Source organism: Macrotis lagotis, chromosome 6 (genome assembly GCF_037893015.1).
Source record: "Macrotis lagotis isolate mMagLag1 chromosome 6, bilby.v1.9.chrom.fasta, whole genome shotgun sequence".
Lineage (NCBI taxonomy): Eukaryota > Metazoa > Chordata > Mammalia > Peramelemorphia > Peramelidae > Macrotis > Macrotis lagotis.
The window spans coordinates 36,606,790-36,626,725 of NC_133663.1; the positions used below are offsets into that span (position 1 = coordinate 36,606,790).

A 19,936-nucleotide genomic window follows, 5' to 3' on the forward strand; every position below is an offset into this window, starting at 1 on the left:
TTCTAATTCTTAGCAAAACAAGAACTATAATAAATGTTTCTGTGTACATGGGGTTTTTCTTTTTTGTCACTGACCTTCTTGGATTAGTTATCCATAATGGTATTTTTGGATCAAAGGCTATGGACATTTTAAGTGTTCTCTTACTATAATTTCAGTTTTTCAAGGAAAGTGCCTTGTAAACTTTGAAATACTATGTGAATATTACTTGTTATTGCTAATTTTGTCACTACTCTCGATTTTATAGTACATTTAATTATAATGGGAATGTCCTGATGTTCTTGACCCAGAGAGATTAAGTCAAATTTTTAATGAGTTATTTTATTTGCCATCAAATTACAATGGTTATAAACCTTTTTTTAGGTTTGAGAAATCCTAACTGAAATTCTGAGGCTGTAGAAAACAACAGAGAAGTGAAATGATTCATCTCAATCACTGAGAATACTCCTAACTACATAATTAATTACTTAAATGAAACTTAATCATATTATTCTTACTAAGAATCACTAGCATTTATACAGCACTTTAAGGTTTGTGAACTATTTTATATATCTTTTGATCCTCACAGTTATCTTGGTAGGATTTCTAGTTTCTCCCATTCTAAGATGAAAAACTTGAGGTTGAGGGAAATTTAATGACCTGACTAGCATCAAACAGGTAGTAAATGTGAGTCTAAATCTGATTCAAACTCAAGTCTTCATTCCAGCCCTCTATCCACTATTCTACCTAACATTGAGGCTCTTCTCCACAGCTGCTAAATTTCCACTATGCTGAATCATTACAGTGTGAGTTGACCCCAGTTTATTAAAGGCCGAGTCTTAGTGGTATATTCTGTAGCAGAACTGAATATGCTAGAACTCTCTTAAGAATGGATCAGGTGACAAACATAAGGAAGAACTGAGATTTATATAAAAAGTCCCTGATATGGATATGATTTAAGAGTTCTAGGTTCTAGCCTAGATTTATTTTTGGTCAAGTCATGTAGCCCTATTTAGCTTCACTTAGTTTTCATCTCTTAAGTAGTCAGGCTAAACTAAATGACCTTTTAAGATAACTGATCTCCTGCTCCTATATCTATCTCCCATGTGGTGCTTTCCTCCAATACATTTCTCTCTTTGAATCTCTATCTTCTTTCAAAATTCAACTCAAATATTGTTTCCTATTTGATATCTAATTTTCTCACCTTCCACCAGATATTAGTGTTCTCCCCTCTAAGTTGTCTGTTGTTCATGGAATAGCCTAGATAAATTTGAAGAAATTCCTCTTTTAGCTACCCCAACTTGTGAAGATCATCTGGTTGATCATCAAAACATTTTGCTCTCAATGAAGGTAATCTATAGACTGATGAAAAGTTCAATCCTTAAAATATTGACAAATGTATCTATATCAGAGTGGGTAAAACATTGCCCTTGTGCTACACATAAGGAGTGCTACCCTAATCAGATTAAAATGTAATTGGTAATATTTAACAAAATGAATAAAAATAAAACATAGATCACATTATATTTTCAAACAAAATCAATATATGGCCTGCAGGGATGCTTATGTTAGGGATCAGTGACTGAATTTCCAACTGAGTTTGATAATACTACTCTGCCTTTTTGATGGTGTTGATCCAGTATCCCAGAGATGCCAAAACAACACTATCATTCTCTTCTTCCCAATTATATAGCTATTTTAACCCAAATATTCTACTCTTGGAATGAATTCCATAATTGCTTCGGTAATCAGCTTTTCTTTGTAAATATAGACAAGGCATAGCTTTAGATGAAATCATGTTTATAAATAGACTAGTAATGTGCTTACTATGCTTTCATGGAAGGTTTCAGCCATTTTAAAAAGTGTTTAGTATTAGAACAAATTCTCTGATTAGCAGTGACAAAATAATGTAGTTGGTACAATCTTTGAGAGTTGGCCTTACCAACTGAACATGTCCATCCTGACTGGTTTGGAAGCCAGGAGTTACTGTTGTCAACATGATGTATAATGCTTAGTAATTTAAGCTTATAAAAGTTTGGCATCCCATTCCCCTTTATGATAATGACAATCAATGTTTGAAAAGAAAAGTCATCATTTCCATCATAAGGCGAATATTCACGTATATGGAAATGGCTCCTAATAACTCTCATTGCTTTTGTTTCCAAATTCATCTCATCCATCCTTTTGCCTTAGTTGAGTGGGAAAGATTTGTCAGTTATACAAAGATGGCATCATCTCTCTCAATGGTGCTGCCTGAAGTTATTAATTAGGTTTCCTAGTTTGGGGCTGATCTTTTCAGGTCACAGCCAAGTGTCATTGAAACAGACCCATTAAAATGAGTGATGGGTGTTGTAATTTCATTAGTGTCATCAATAATATATTACACTTTCCTCTTAGTAGTCTCTTTCTGTTGTGTGTGGGTCAGGCAAACTGGATGAATTACATTCATAAGCTCCAATAGTTACAGATGATGGGAAAGATTTTACCAGATAGGCACAGGGATGAGGGGGAGGAATTAATGCTATTTTAAACATGTTAGCTTACTAAAGTGATTTCAATTAAAGACTATTTTAATTATGCCTGATATCTATCCAAGCCCTTAAGAAACTCATGATATGTGTGTAGGCAAATACCATGGTGATTTATTGAAATGTGGATGGGCTGCCAAGGTCCCACTAGTTCATTCTTCCTGCAGGGAAATGATCTTGATTTTGATTAAGGCTAAGCATATGAGAGAACAAACATGTTCTGGCAAGGAATCTGTCACCCAGTTATCGGAGAGAGTGTCTCAACTTGGAAACATGTCTGGATGCCTTTTTCACTTTTGTTTCTACCACTGATTTTGTATTTCCTTCTTTATCCTCACACCCAAACAGGTCCCTCTGCCAAACTTCCTAATATTTGTTGGGGATCCCACTATCTTCTCAGTCACAAAAGCTCATCCCTATGTACTTATCTTAAGCTTTTCATTTAAAGACCTTTACTACCCAGGTCCAATCTGTATTTATAGCCTTGTCATATATAATACCATATTATTGCCTTGACACTCCCATTACTTGTAAAACGAGTGTCAAACACCTAAGCTTGAACAGTGTTTTCTACTCTTCCCTTTCATTAATTTGATGGTCCAGCATAACTGGACTATTTTCTGTTCCTTGAACTCAACACTTCATCTTATTGCACATGTTACCTTCCATGTCTAGATTGCAATCTCTTGTCATTACCTCAAAATCCTTAGGTTTTTTCCCCTTTTCTTTCTTTCAAGGCTCACCTCAGGAGGTTTCTTTTCCGAAGCCTTCCATTTTCCACAGAAGTTGCCAATGCTCTTTAGCTTCTCTGTTATCCTTATCTGCTATGTATCTATCTATCTACACATTGTGTTCCCCCTTTTAAAGCTCCTTGAGGGCAATTACTTATGGCTTTTATTCAAGTACGATATCAAGTACATGTTATGGTTGAGTTGGAATTTGGGGGGCCCCAATACTGAAGTGGTTTACCAATTCTTCTAGTTCATTTAGCAGATGAGGTCCTAAGGCCAGGTGGGATAAATGAACTTATCCGAGATCACAGGGTTAGTAAGTGTCTGAAGTCAGATTTGAATTCACATCCTTCTGACTCTCAATCCACTGCACCCCCCAGCGACTCCATTCTTTAAAATACTTAATATATACTTGCTAATCTTAACTGAGTTGTTGAAATTGTGTCACTTACTATAATTCTACACAAATATCCAATGCCTGGCTTTTATGGATTTGGGTTTGATGCTGATCTTTAGCTCTAGAGATGGACAGATCATACAGACAAGAAAAGACACTTGGACATAACAGTTCCGTACATACTGAAATCAAAACACATTTAAAGTTAGGTTCTGTGGCATCAGCGATTCAAGGTCACTGACTCAAATGTTATGGTCAAAAATGCTGATCTACAGAGGAGCAAAAGAGACATGTTCAAGGGCAAGAATGTATTTATAAGTCTCCTAGGTTTCACACGGATCAACCTAAGGGTGGCTATAGTTAATACTGGGTGTTTAAATTTTAGCTGCACTACACAGTCATCAATTCTCTTTACAAAGAGCTGCCCCAGTCAGTTTTGCTGAACCAGCTCTAGTGTTCCACACAACATGCAATGAGAACTGAAGTCTACAAATGAAACAACAAGAAAGAAGCCTATAAATGAGTGGATGGGGGATGGGGACAGGAGAGGTTGTAAAAACTGCAAGGAGCAATTCAAACTGATTTGGTTGCTATAACATAGCTGGCTTCTCCATATTTATTAAAGATGTTTGGGTGTTTTAACTCCTGAAGGAACAACTGCAGTCTCTTCACCCCATTTCAAAAGATTTGGAGAGATCTCCTCTAGACTCAGTTTGGGAGTATCAAACTATAGGTTCATTGGATTTATTTAATAGAAGCTTCTTGGTGTGGATAAGATTTAGGTCACTGCCATCTTCCCTCAAATACAGAGCTGTGAGCAAAGTGGTAGGAAGCAATTTTTTGTACCCAGGGCACAAAATTCTTAAAAAATACCAAGGAATGCATTATGAAAGGTGTTCTCCAATATTAGGCTAAGAGGTGATAGGAATATAGTCAGGAAAGGAGCATCTTTGAGATGTAATCCCTCAAAGAGGAAATATGTTTTTTGATGTTTTCTTATCTCTCCTCTAGTTGCATTTCTTCTTATTCACCTTTTGGGGGGGGTATATTGGATATTAGTACCAGTGCTTTCATTCTTTCCAATAAAAATGTTTCTAAAACTATGGAAGATAAGGAAGGATATATGAAACAATGAAACATTTTATACCCAAGAGAGTTTTGTGATTCTTCCAGTGGAAGGAAAGTTGGATGAGAATAAGAAATCAAATGATATAATGAGCTTTCTTATAAGGACTCCAAGTACAGGAATTCATTCTATATAAATAAACAAGCAAACAGTTAGTGATGTAGGAATAAGTAACTAGAAAAAGATAAGATTCTAGGGGGAAACTGGTAGACAAAAGTATACTTGTCATTAAAATTTAGAGAACAGGTGAGATAATATATTTCACAATCATAATATATCAATGAGGCTTAAATTATATCAATAATTGCCCAAATTAAAGTTCTGTCTTCATTGATGATGGAAGTACCCCTCTCACTGGTAGCCACCAAGTTCCTCAGGTTTATGTTGATTTTTACACTGGTTTGGTAACAATGGAAATGATTATATATCTTTTATAAGAATTTACCACCAACCTATTTTTTGAATCACAGACCATATGGAAAATGTGTTTTTCTCCTTGTAGAGTTTCACAAGCCAAGTAAATGATCCATTTCTACTCACACGGATTGTTTAAAGGCATTTAGAAAGTATGTTATTAGGTTGTTTACTAGTAAGGGAAATCACATTCTGGGTAATACCCAAACCAGGTCTGTTGTCATTGGAGAAATATATATGCATATACATATATTAAGGTTTAAAATTCTATATAAATATGTGGAATCTGAGTTCATGATTAAATGGATTGGTATTAAGAGACTAAATCTGTAACCTTTATGAACATGGATTATTAATGCTGACTTTTCATTAAATTGAATATTAATAATATTTAACATTTAATAATCACATTATACATACATGGTTCTGTATACCTTGGCTGCTATTATATCCAGTAGAAGCTGGAGAGATGGAAATATCCCTTGTATCAGTCAGTCCTTTGTTCATTAGACCTTTCCCTAAGACAGTGCCCTCAGCCATTTGAATAGTAGTTCCAGTAAGGAGGATTATCCCATTTCTTTTCCTCAAGGTAACTATTCTGAGCTTAAGGGACAGAGAGCCTCTGATGTAATTCCTTAAATGATAAATTCTGTTATTGAAATATGTATTTACTTTTCCATGAGGATTATTGGTAGTAAAACTTTAAAAAGAGAAATTAGAGGGAGCAAATTATAAACAATAACATTTCCAAATATGAAATAGGCGTAATATTTCTGTTTTACTTAATGAACCATAAACCCAAGGGAAAGGAGTGGATGTTTACAAATAATATTCAATAAAAAGATTAAAATTCATCTTAATGTTTGTTGCCCTGTGTATTATTTTCAAATGCTCTTTGCCTCCACCTGCAAATGCTAACCCTGATTTTCTCTGAATATATCACTTTAGGAGATGTAGACTTCCATTCTAAATAGCCATTTCCTTGTACATCATTCCCTTACCCACCAGAAGATTCTAATAGTTTCCACAGCAGTGTCTCTTGCCATCATTTCTTTTATGAGTATCCCTGGAATCTGGACTACCAACTTGGAGTTGGATAGGTTAGAGTTTCTGTACTATTTTTTTCCTTTGATGTTGCCTTCCTTCTATCAAATGTGTTTGTCTCAAAACATCTAAGGGTGTTCTCAAAAAAGAACTTCATAATTTTGATTTCCAACTTTAGTGCTCTGGCTTGTTATGAAAAAGTCTCTTTTGTAAAGATTTAAGACAATTACAGGCTCCTTGAATCAGGCTAATAAACCCATTAGCTTTCTATTATCTGCTATAGGATAAGTTCTGAAGAATTTTGTTACCTTTATGAAAATCTCTGACAAATATTTTCACTGCTAATTTTAATTGTAGATATTTGACTAATAAATATTAATATGCATTTATAACTAGAAAAAGCATTCAGCAAGGATCTGCAAAGCATTTATCAGGTACAAGGCATTAAACTAGATATTAAAGAGAGACAGAGAAAAGGGGAGAGAGAAAGAGACAGAGAGAGACAGAGAGACAGAGAGAGACAGAGAGAGACAGAGAGAGAACGAGAGCAAGCCTGTGTTCAAGAGTTTATGTTCTTTTGGAGGGTCACATGCACACAGAGAAGTGAAACCAAAGTAATGAAAAATAACTTAGAGGAGAGAATCCTATTATCTTAGAATAAATATCTTAGAGGAAATCAGGAAAAGACCCTATCTTCCCAATGCCAAGTAAAACACATTATCACAAACACTATATCACAAGCTATGCCATCTCATTACTTATTGGGAATAAATAAGGAATAAAATTGTTATTGCAAGTGAACTTCACCTTTAAGACTGGATGTAAGACAAAAGGGACTAAGGGAAGAGAGGATAAGGGGACACCTATATGTACTTGCATATGATATTCCATGTTACTTTAGTCCTTGTATAGATGGACATGGTTGAACTAGATTATGTTTCTTTGAGGACAGGAATTGTTTTCCTTTCTGGCTTTATTTCCCCTGATCCTGGCACATAGTAGGCATTAAGGATTTGCTTTTAAATTGAATTAAGGACTTGTACCAATGCTTGCCATAACTGGGTCATAATAAGTGACAAATAAGTATCAAATGTTTTAGCTCAAAATGTCAAAATTGTCCTGTTCCCTTAGATGTGAAAGCAAGGAAGAAGAATAGGATGGAACTAGATAATTGCAAAGAAATCCATTTGGATCCCTTTAATTCTACCTCTTTCTACTTCCCCCTCCTCATAAATCAGAATCTCCCATCTTTTAATGGTTATATATAAAACAAAGAGAACAGCCAATTGGGTCCACACTTTTTTTAAAATAAATTTTTCTGTGTTCATTGATGCTTAAACTGATTTGTGCTTAGAAAGAGATGAAACAATGCAATAATTAAAGACATACTTTTCTGTTAAAAAGATTCTACCTGAGGCTAAGTGGGAAGGTGTCCTAGACTTTGCCTATAATATATTTGGTATACTCTTACTGAAAAAATCAGACTTGTGATTCCCTTGGCATGAGGTATCCTTTAAGAGGAAGCTCCTTGTAGTCATTCACCTTGTCAGATACCAATCTGCAACTTACAGTCTTTTGTTTAGGATTTTGTAAAGCAAATGGGGTTAAGTGGGTTGCCCAAGACCACACAGCTAGGTAATTATTAAGTGTCTGAGGCCAGATTTGAACCCAAGTACTCCTGATGCCAGGGCCAGTGCTCTATCCACTGTGCCACCTAGCCACCCCTGCACCCTATAGTCTTAAGAGATATTTGGGAAAACTGAGCAGTTAAGTAATGTGCTGAAGCTATATGTCAGAGGTAGAACTTAAGCATAGGTCTTCTTCCTTCCAATATCTATTCATATTGCCTTTTTTGGCACAATGGTGCATACAATAATACTAATAATTCAATGAAGAAAAAGTGGGTGAGGAGTGGAGAGGATAGAATTCAAATGGTTTTGGGACTAAACTTGTCTCCCATCAATCATCTTGTTTGAATTCTTCAAGTCTATCAGTTGGTATTTGTGCCTTTTGAAGAAAAAAACAACACTGGCTACTTCAAAAGATTTAGTTTTAATGTTGAGAAATAAATTCTTTATAAAAGAGTTAAATGTTCTCTCTCTTCTTTTCAGAAACATTCTGTACAGGCTGGATGAAAAGACCCACCAATTTTCCATACTCCAAGAAGCTTGGGAGCATGAAAAGTTACATCTATCAAATAAGACCCTTCAAGCAGCCCTGTCCAAGGTGCTGAACAGCATCAATTCAGCTCAGGTTTACTTCAAAGCAGGACTTGATGTGTTTGAGAGTAGCTTGTTGGGAAAGAACTGAGAAAATTCTCAGCATTTAAAAAAAATTGTTTACAATTCAACAAGCAAAAGCTCTAATCTGACCAGGATTTCTGTGAGGTTGAAGGCTTTTTTTTCTAGTAGGTTTTCAACTATTGTCTAAAAGTACTATTATGTGTTCTAAAATATACATGAAAACGTCTTTTGCACATTTAATATTTTTCATATGTCTATGTTTTGAAATGTGTAAGAGCAGGTTATAGGATTAATACTTAAAATTTATCTTTTAGAAAAAAAATCTGCTGTATTTTTATATCTGTATTGAAAAATTACTATGTTTTGGGGACCGAAGCCCAAAAAATTCTGGACAATCTTTGCTCCTGTGGATGAAACACATAGGAATGTTATTTATCTCCTACATGTAAGCACTATTAATGACCCAGTTTCTAAAACAGAAACTGAGAATTGATAAAGTTGCAGTTTAATTTCAATGGTAAGTGTTTTTTATGAAGAGTTCAGCTGTTTCGACTGAGTGGCCAGTTGACCAAATACACCTTTGAATGTTTCTGTTTGTAAAATGAAGTGCCTGATCTTATAACACAACTAGATGTAGTAATACACTGGTTACAAAACTTATCATTTTCAAGTGTTACCAATCAAAGAGCCATAAACAGTCCAAGGAAACTCTGGAGGTATAACTGCACAGAACAATTTAAATGCAAATTTTCCCTAATAAGGTATGTAGTGACTAGCTTTGAACTGCCTCATTTGTCTCAGTTGAGTTTGTAAGAATGTAAAGAAAGGTACAAATCTCTGAGACAGAAGAAGATATGGGGATCCTAGAGAAAACCACTGTAACCTGGAGATTCCCTTAAAAAGGACTGGTCATTCAGTGTTCTTATTTGTAGTTTGAGCAAACTTATGTGAGGCATTTTCTCCATGAATAAGTCAGAAGCATTTTTATGAAAATTAAGACCAAGTTTCTCTTTATAAACATAAATATTTTTAAAAAAGAAAGTTACTCTCTCCATCACTGAAGAAAAGCAGGTCTTTGGTAATGAACATGATTGTTCCTGACCCAGTGGAAATTTTTTATTAATTTTTAATGAAGGAAATCTTGGTAGTAGTTCCTCCAACCACAGCTGACCTCCTTAATGGTAGCCTTAGTTGCTGGTGACTCCAAGTATGATCTTGACAAAAGAATGTAATTTAGGGTACAATGGTTCTTGTACTTGTTCAGTGTGGGAAATGGATTATTTTTATAGAAAGGGATTATCTTTCCTCTCCCACCCACTCTCACACTTTTAGGGCAAATTCCACTTTGAACTATTCTATAAACTAATCAGGCTATAGATGTACATGACATCTAAATCTATTCTACTCCATAATCATCTATAAAGTAAAATTTTAAACTTCTACAGTATTCTCTAATTCTATCTGAAAGTTGTATTCCTATATCAGATAAAATGATTCTATTTGGAAAACCTATTTGCAGACTACTTCAAGTAAATTTCTTTTGCCTAATGAAATGCCCTTGTTTCAATTTTCACTTTGCATCAGATATCCAACTCCGATTTTCCTTACTCTAGCATATGGTTGAAGCCATGTTCTTGGAAGCCTATAGGTTTTGATTTCCTAGTGTTCATTTTTGGTTTTTCCATTATTTTTAGGTTTAAAAAAAAACACTGAGGGCAGCTAGCTGCCATAGTGACTAGAGCACTGGTCCTGGAGTCAGGAGGACCTGAATTCAAATCCAGCCTCAGATACTTAATAATTACCTAGCTGTGTGACCTTGGGCAAGTCACTTAACCCCATTGCCCTACAAAATTTGTTTTAAAATCATCATTAGGAGCTAAATTTAGTCTCAATCATAGTCCAAATTGTAAAGAAAGGTTAATCAATATCCCTTAGTTGAATAATATGGCTCAAGATGTCATTACCATGAGCAGTTGTTATAGTATAGGGGAAAAAACAAATTTCAGCAAACTTAAAATCCTACTATGTGCAAAGTCACTTGAGATGCAAAGACAAAAATGGAATAATTTCTGTCTTTAAGGAGCTTAGAGTCTATTGGGAGAAATACAGAATTCAAGATAGCTGAATAATTCAGTTCTGAAAGGTCAATTGCAATGTGAATTATCCAAGTGAATCAACTTTATTTTAAGAATTACTCTCCCCCCCACCGTAAAAGTTTTCTAAAAGTGCTCTACCATATTTGGAGGAGTATTCCATAGGAAAGATCTGGCGGCTTGCCGAGTCAGGTTCCTTCTTTATATTACTCAGTTCCTTCTTGTCTTCTTCCAAAATAAACATTATAGCACAAGGGGAGAAACAAGCTCAGGCCACCTGGAGCCAAACAGCATAGAACAGTCTGGAAACACTCTCTTTGTGTAGGTATTTCTTAAATATTTAATCAGGTGTCAGGCAAACCTTCCTATTCTTTCAATAGGGAAGCAATTTTTGTTTGTTTTGTTTTATTTTGCATTTCAAGTTGAACATCTCTCCTACTTTATAATCATCTCTAAATGAAAATGTTATTCCATTAAAGCATCTCCAGTAGAAAATCATCTACTTTATTTTTTTAAATCATCTACTTTAAAAAAAAATTACAGGTCACCTACCCCTCTAAATCCATTGAGGCACAGACAGAATGATCTGGAGATAACCTATATTATCCTTCAAAATTTTATGGCATTCAGTATTTGAATGTGGGCTATTAATTATGAGTGACAAGCATGATTTTTATTGGTCCATTTAAGAGAATTCATAAAGAAAGTTAATTGTAATTAAACCAGATGCCAAATTTGAAATCTACAATAGATCTTTCTTTAAGTATAGCAAATCTCCTAACCAGCAGTGTTATTGCCATGCTATGCTCAGGGGTCTACTACTTTGATATTTTTTGATTTTGTGTGTGTGTGTGTGTGTGTGTGTATTTTCTCCTGCAGAAACAAAAGGACTAATAACTTGGACATGTTAGGAAAATAACAGGAATTGGGTTTTCTCCATTGACTGAGAATGACTTTGATGGCCTCATATAAAGTTTTTTCTTCCCCTTAGCTCTTGTGTAGATAGGGTAAGCTCCAAGGACAATTTCACCAATTCAGTCACACAAAGACATTACAAAGTGACAGCTAGAAGATGGCATTACCTGGGATTTTTGTAAGGTTTATTTCCCAGGATTTTATATTTGTGCATTGAGACAACAATTCTAGATCTAGAATCTCCGTTCCAATCCCCCTTTAAGTAAGATGTAATCCTATTTTTACAGATGGAACAATTGAGGCCAGGGAGATGAATTTGTTTAGTCATAGACTTAGTGTTGAAATCTAGGATTCAGATCACCTGTTTCTCATCCCTGAGGAAAAAAGGATACCTCCCTCCCATAGAGTTTTTTTGTTTGTTTTTTTTTAACTCATGTATTTGACATTCCACAGCTGCTGAGCACAGCTGGTCTGTTGCTTCAGATGGTGGTAAGCTCTTCAGCCAGGCACTAACGTACCTCCAGAGAATTCAGATGAGGAGCATGTAAAAGATGTATGCTAAGGAGGGCACATTACTATTGCCCCACAAACTAGGAAGGGAAAATCGAGCTGAGAACTTCCATGTTAGAGCAAGTTGGCTCAATATTATCATGGCCATCTAAATTACTTTTCATTCACATCCTTGTACATGTATTATTTAATGACATAGGTAAGAGAGTTACACTGCTAGAATACCAAACAGGGCTCAAGGCTTTGGGATAGACACATTCTCAATGGAAATACATTGTATTAAAAAGAATAATGGACATAGCCAAGGACTAACGTTAATCCAAACTTTCCAACATGGCCACCACCCAAAAATGACCAAATAATAAAGAAAAAAGGCAGCTTCCATGTTGCTAGTATACTTTACTAATAGGTAATGAATTCTCAGCTTTACCCTACATGTTTACTTACACACATTCACACACACACACACATAAACACAAACACACAATGACTCAGATTTAGATGCAAGCAAATAGGTGTTCTCTAACTGCTTGTGGTCAAAAATTTACAAAGAATAGTATGAATAAGATGAAGTATGCAGCTACAAAACATTTCCTACACAATATTAACTCACCCTCAGATACATAAGTATGGTGAAATAAAAGTTTCTGATAGAATCTCAAAAAAAGTGGTTTCTAACCTAGTTTTGTTAATGATGCAGAGCACAACCCATCCCTGCCTATCTAGCCTGCAGCTCTGGTTCATATCTTTCTATGAGTTCACCACTGGCAGTCTACTCATTTTCCCAAAAGAATTTGTCCTTTTTCAAAAATACCACCAGGGGTTCAAACCTAATCCATCAACTATCTCCTGCTCTTATTGTGTGACCAGTGCAACATTTTGCTCATATATTTTTTGACATCTCTTATTCCAGTTCTCTGCAATTCCTTATTTGGGATGACTCACATATGCCTTTCCATTGCCCTATGAATGATAATCATTGTCATAACTCCAGAGTCCATATTGTTCTATGAGTCTTAGAACTATGAATTGATGTTTTTTGAACATTCTAGTTTTCAAAGCCTAGAAAGGCAGAAAATATTACAATCCCCTTTAATGTTTGAAATAAGTTTATGTCCATGATGTTGTTTAAGAATTTGCCTTTTACACTGACCATTTAGTTGAAGGATAGGCCTAGAGGGGCAAAGAATAAATTTACCCTCATCACAATTACTATTCAGGACAGATTATACATATGAAGAAATTATTTAAAATACAAATGTGTCTTCAAATAATATCCTTTAAATTTAATACAAAAGTTTTTACCTAAGATTCCATTTTTCCTTGAATTAATTACTTTAGAGGTCAAACTTCTGCTCCACTGTACAATATTCCAATCTGACAAACCACAGCATAATTCTTTACTTCTGAGTTTTGAGATCTACCATATCATCATGGTATGGTGAAGTCACTCACCTCTCCTTCACTAATGCATGCCTAAAGGTTGCCTTAGTAGGCAGTCCTCATGAGACATGACTGAAAACAAAAGGAGCATGAGGTTCCCAGCCTTCTGGAAAGTGGTTAGACATTGCCCTTAGTTAGTTAGATTAGGCCTTAGATGACAGATTAGTCAGAACTTGAAGCCACTCTACTGTGATAGCACCAGCCACTGCTTGTGTTCCAAGGGCCTTGTCCTTAAGAATGCAGCGTCAACTCCATGCCACTCTTACTACGATCTATTTAAGAATGCTTCAGTTACATTTTCAACTAACAATAAGAAATAGATTTAAAATGACCATTGTACAAAATATGGTAAAAGGAATCAAAAACTACTTTGCCTATGATATAGAATCATAAAATTTCCTAGTTGGAAGGGAGCTCAAAGGTCATCTGGCCCAATCCATAACTGAAATTCCTTCTGCAATCTCTCTAACAAACCATCCTTTATTCATCCTCAGCTAGAATACCTTCTGTTATGGGGAATTCACCATCTGCCATGGGAGGTCATTCCCTATTCAGAAAACTGATTTTTTTAAAGAAGTTTCAGCAGTCAACCATGTATTAAGTGCCTACTGTTAAAAAAAAAAAGACAGAAGGGCACAATGGAAGCAAACAACAAAAAAAACCACCACTGATTTTAAGTTAGAAGACCTGGGTTCAGATCCCAGCTCTGCTGTTTACTCTCTCTGTGTGTGTGTGACCATATGCAGATCTAATCTTTGTGCCCCTCAGTTTTTCATTTTAGAAAAAAAAATGAAAGAGTTGGACAGGGGCTCTCTCAATTTCCATCCAGCTCTAAATCTAAAATCTTATGATCCTGTGAACTTCGCTCCATCACATTGTAGGCACACAGAGGAGGAAAAAATTTGAAGCAACAAATGGGGAGAACAAACACCAAGTCAGCTGTAAAAGTGAATCTGTGTTTATTGCAAGCAAAATTCCAAGCTTTATAAAAGGTTCATCAGAATCTACTATTTTGAAGGTTCTGGAAAACCTTCCTTGAGTTCTAAGCTCCCTATTAAGTACAACTGTTTCTCAGCTAAGTATCTTGTGTGTATGTAACTGAGAATTTCAATTGGTATGAATTTGAATGAAAAATAGCAACAAAAAGGACAGAAAAAGAAAAATCAAGGCATTTCAACTATCCTTGGTCATCTTCCAGTATACTCCCCCCCCCAATAGTTTTTCTAGTGCTTTTCTCCCCTCTGTGGCTTCTATCATGCAGCAATAATGCTGCAATTTAATATATGTAATTATAACATAAATAAATATATATGTATATATGCTATGTGTTTGCATGCTATACACAATACATGTGTATGCATTTATTTTCCAAGAGACAATTTTAGCATTTACGCATCTTAATAATTGATCTGGTATCTAATCAAAATGTATTTTTCCTTTTCCCATTCATATATATATATATATATATATATATATATATATATATATATATATATCCATTTCATGAAAACATGATCAATTTTTTTTTTAAAAAATTGCTTTTCTAACTGTCCTAACTCCATAAGCAAACACAGAGTTACTTTACTGTAAAGTCCAAGCCTCACTTAAACTTCTCAAAAGAAGGTGTAATCATTGTTTTATTTGGATTAGAGTATAGCTAAATATTCTAAACTTAGTGGATAAGGAATTCAATTTAAGGGATGATACAAGATGGAAAAGCTTCAGGTAAGGCTTCATGCAATTTTTTTTGGGGGGGGAGCTCAATTATCCAATTAAATATACTTACTTTAAGGAAGATGGATCACACAATCCATCAGCCAATCAACAGGCATTTATAAAGTGGGAAACACAAAGACAAAAACAAACTAATCCCAACCCTCAAGGATCTTATTATGTTCTATCATTTTGGAAGAGCAACTATGTAGAGAAGTAATAGAAAGAAACTAGCTGGGTAAACAGAAGACCTGGGTCTGCAACTTGTGATCTGGATGACTTTGATGAAGTCACTTCCCTTTTCCACACATTAGCCCCTTCATCTGTCGCAGGACAGGGGGTAAGCCAGATGACCTCTAAGATCCCTTTCATATCTAGTCTAGGAGAGAAGAACTGCATTCATAAGTCTATCAGAATGATTTAACCTAACAAACACTTAGAGGAGTCGGTCTTTTAGGGTTGCAAAACCTCTGGGTATCTCTGGGGCTAATTAGGACACACCCTTTCAATCCCGAAGGATCACACGAGTGCCTATAGTAAGCCATGTGTCATAGGCTAGATCCCAGCAACCTCAAGGGATTAATATTCAGCCATTATTATGAATTATTCTGTTGCGTGGGTTAATGTGGCTCTTTTGTTCTAATTAAAGGACCAACTTGGCATCTGAATAGAAGCTTAGCCAGTACAGTAAAAGTCTTGTGTTAATGAACTACATATTTTTTTCAATTAAAATGCCTAATTAGTTTATTATCTAGCAGGCTTAGTAAATAAGAATGCTCAGCTACTCTGCGAAGCCCCTTTCAATCCATTTTTATGCCGATAGTCGATAGTCCCAGAGTCTTTTTATTTTAATATAAATCTTACTTTCACTTGCTATAGCTCTGTCATTTCCTGTGTATCTTCTAGAAAACCAAGTTAGAATAAAGAGGTGTTTGCTGAAGTCCTTTCATCAGATAAATGGCCTTTTTCCAGTTTCTCTCTTTTAAAGATTTGGGATGTTTTTATTTCAAAGTTTTTTGAAGCTGTTGGAGAAAGCAATGTGGTATAGTGGGGAAGTCAGAGATGCCTTGGAATCAAATTCTGGTTCTGTCATTTACTACCCATGTGACCGTGAGCAAGTTATCATTAAACTCTTCAGTCCTCAATTTATTCATTTGTAAAATAAGGGTATTGGACTTGATGGATTTTATGATTCCTTCCAGCCCTATATCCTATACTCTTTCCTTCGGGAGCTCTACACTATTGTGGTTAAAAGTGGTTCACCTACTCACCACCAAAGAGATTATAAATCATTTCTCTTTAGAGGTCCCAGTAGATTTCTCTTCATTCATTGGATATTCATGTGTGACAGGCAAAGGTTTAATAACAATCATGCCCAAAGCTTGAACTTCCCCTGTGTGCTTTTACAGCGAATATGTATGGATTTATTTTAATAACAATGGAAAAAATCCTCCATAGTATTTGACTGTGCTTGTTTTTTAAAGGCAGATTGGCAAACTAAAAGAAAACCAGTCAGTAATATGGACAATTGCTACGTGAGATGTTTGTATGCAATCATGATTTAAGCCTTTTGTTCATATTTCAGTCATTTAAATCAATCAAATCAACATTTAAAGTTATAATTTTAAACTTGAGAGCATGAAAAAATACCCAGCAATATGATAAGATACAAAATCGAAAAACAGTTCACCAAAACGAGGGAAAAATCATTCTCATACCCAAGGAAAAATTCAATTACCTAAGGAAAATTCAAGTCCTAACTAAGCCTCCTTGTTCAGGTTAAATTCAGTTTTTCAAACCCTTCAAAAAGTGTCCAATCTTGTCTTTGTGTGTGAATTTCCTACTGTTGAGCACTACTAAAAAATTAGGGGAACTAAAGGCTGGAACTGGAGCACCATTTCACAGTTATAGTTTTTTATTACAGTCATTATTGGTTGTATCTAAAAACAGGCATGGACCCATATAAACTGATAGCTAACTAGGTGCCTCTGAATATCTCATTAAAATTCAAGAGTTTATTTCTACCCTTCCGTAATCTGTTACTATTCACTGTTACAAACTTGAAGAAAAAAAGAATATGATGGATGGGGGAGTGAGACAATTTGATGCTTTCCAGTCCAAGCAGAGGTGAGATTAAGCAGGAAAAATTCGACTTTTTATATCCAGCTTCCATGACAACCTGCTACCTAGAAAGGTACCTTGTAGTTTGGAGTAAAAGAAAAAATGTGAGTACGATGCCCCATCCAGGTAGATGATAGGAATGAATATGTTATATTTCAATCACAGAAAGATTTGCACACAATGAAAGCAGTAGTAAATAAATGAAGGCATCGTATTTTCCTACACATTGGGTATTGATTAAGAAATGAAAAGCATATATGTACAATGTAATGGTAATGTTTAAAATAAGCATTTAAAAAATAAATGGAGACAAAAATATAACTAGTGTATTTGTTTTGGAGGTTTTTTCTGACATGACATGTCATGCTCTTATTTCAAGCATAAGCTAAAATAACAATTAGAGTGTAAGGTGAACAGATTGCTCTTGGATGGTTCTTATTTGAAGATTGTTACTGAAGATGACCAAAATGACATTGCTACATTTGAGACAAATGTAATGCGACTGTGGCTGATCAGACCAATATGAGCTCTGAATGCTGTGCCACAGGTTGGGCACAAATAGTCTATGTAAACACCTGAGGTGGGTACTCTAAACTTACATATGCCACGTTGCCTTTGAGCTGCTTCAATTCTGCCTTCCACATAGAGCGCAGACCCTTCACTGATGAGGCACACCATGCTGGGTGGTCCTGTGCCAGGGTCTCCCAAGTTGTATGATAAATTCTAAAGTTCTTCAATGAGATCCTCAGGGTGTCATGGTATCACTTCTTCTGACCCCCCCCCCTTGTGAGTGCTTGTTTGTCCTGGGTGAATTCTCCATAAAATAGGGGATTTTGGCAGATGTACATCTGGCATTCTAACAATATATCCAGTCCATCATAGTTGAACTCTCTGTAGTAATGTTGGAATGCTGGCAAATTTAGCTCAAGAAAGGACCTCAGTGTCTTGTACCGCAGTCTCCTGCCAGGTGATCTTCAGAAAGTAAGATTACTCTTAATGAGGAAATGGATAAACTAATAATAAAAGTTAGCACTTCTAATGGTATTTCAGAGTTTGCAAAACCCTTTAGATCCATTGTCTCATTTGACCCTTAGAACAACCTTGAAAGATGGGTACTATGCAGGTATCATATATGATACACATTTTACAGATGTAGAAACCAAGGTTGAGAGTTTTAAATGATTTGGAACAGTTTACAAGTGTTAGTAAAACTCAAACCCAGTTCTTCCTGAGTCTGAATCCAGAACTCCATTCCTTATGCCCTTGTACAGTTGCATCATAATGACATTAAATTGGGGGGGGGGAAGATATAGCAGGAATAAACTCATCTCTCCACCAAACCTTCCTCTATTGTCTTACTCTGGTCTGAAGATGAGCTGGGCTTATAAAATGCTTTGTCCATAAAGCACAAGCTCTAGATGGTTATACAGCTGTGGACTTTGAGGACCTTTTCTAATTTCCAGTCAGGTTCAATTCAGAGGGACTAACTGTCATGTTGGCCAAAGATCAACCTAAATTGGTTGACCACAATTTAGGTGATAAATTTTTTGACCACAGCGTTTCTCAAAAACATCTATTAAGCTACAAAGGAGCTGCTATCTATTTAGGTGAAGAGTGTAACTACATGAAAAAAAAATCACAGATCATAAGAGGATGAAAGAAGAAAAAATGGTGCATTCTAAATAAAGAAGTCATATATTTGCTAACATTGCTTCTTTTTGCACAAATGAGATCAGTACTTATTTTGTTAAGGACTTTATAGTTATCAAAAATCAGTGCTTGTTGCCATCTTTTTACTGATTCTTTCAATATCCAATTGCTCTGGAGGGGGTAAATGGAGAAGAACAGTTTCTTCCTTCTATTTTCTCTACCCCTACCTGACCCTAGCTTCCTGAAAATAACACTCAATGGAATAATTATCAAGTGACAAAATTTCAGGAAAAAGAAGAGGAAATAAGAATATTGGAGGACAGAGAAACCCAAAAACATCTCAACAAGCTAAAATGCTAAGACAATCTTGATAAGATGAAGTGCAATGAAAATAAATCATACTTTGAATTTTTAAAAATCAATTTTACAATTATAGAATAACATGGAAAAGTAGAAGCCTTACAAAGAACACTATGTTTTATAGACTACAAAGTTAGCAGAGGTTAGCAGTGTTTTATGCTTACCAAAATGGCCAATTCATATTTGGATTGTAGCAAGAAGTTAGAATGAAATCAAGATTTGCCTTATGTTACATTAGTCTGAGCACTGTGACTGGTTATGTTTTAGGAATGATTATGATACTCTGGACAGTATATATGGGGAAGCAGACATCTGAAGAGTCTCTGGTTGATCATGTTAAGATTAGCTGAAGGAAGTGGGAATATTTAACCTGGAAAAGAGAACCAGTTAGCTGGTCAACTAGCAGTTAGACAGACAGACAGAAAGAAAGAATAGATAGAACAAAAATAGATGATAAGTAGGTGTGGGGAGAGAGAGAGAGAGAGAGAGAGAGAGAGAGAGAGAGAGAGAGAGAGAGAGAGAGAGAGAGAGAGAGAGAGATACATGGATGGAGAGATAGACAGAGATGGAAGGTTGGATGGACAGATAGGATGAATGGATGGATAAATAGATTAGATGGATAGATAGATACATAGATAGATAGATAGATAGATAGATAGATAGATAGATGAT

The 19,936-nt window shown here is 35.4% G+C and overlaps 1 protein-coding gene across 14 annotated transcripts in view; it reads left to right on the forward strand.

Moving 5' to 3' along the window:
* NAALADL2 (N-acetylated alpha-linked acidic dipeptidase like 2) overlaps positions 1-14,875 on the forward strand; it is a 1,546,126-nt gene extending 1,531,251 nt beyond the window's left edge. For all 14 annotated transcript variants that reach the window (XM_074190946.1, XM_074190945.1, XM_074190943.1 and 11 more), the window contains one exon: positions 8,328-14,875. In XM_074190946.1, the coding sequence (XP_074047047.1) occupies positions 8,328-8,526 (199 nt within the window). In that variant the 3' untranslated portion in view covers positions 8,527-14,875. The remainder of the gene's footprint in view (positions 1-8,327) is intronic.
* The last annotated feature ends 5,061 nt before the right edge of the window (positions 14,876-19,936 follow it).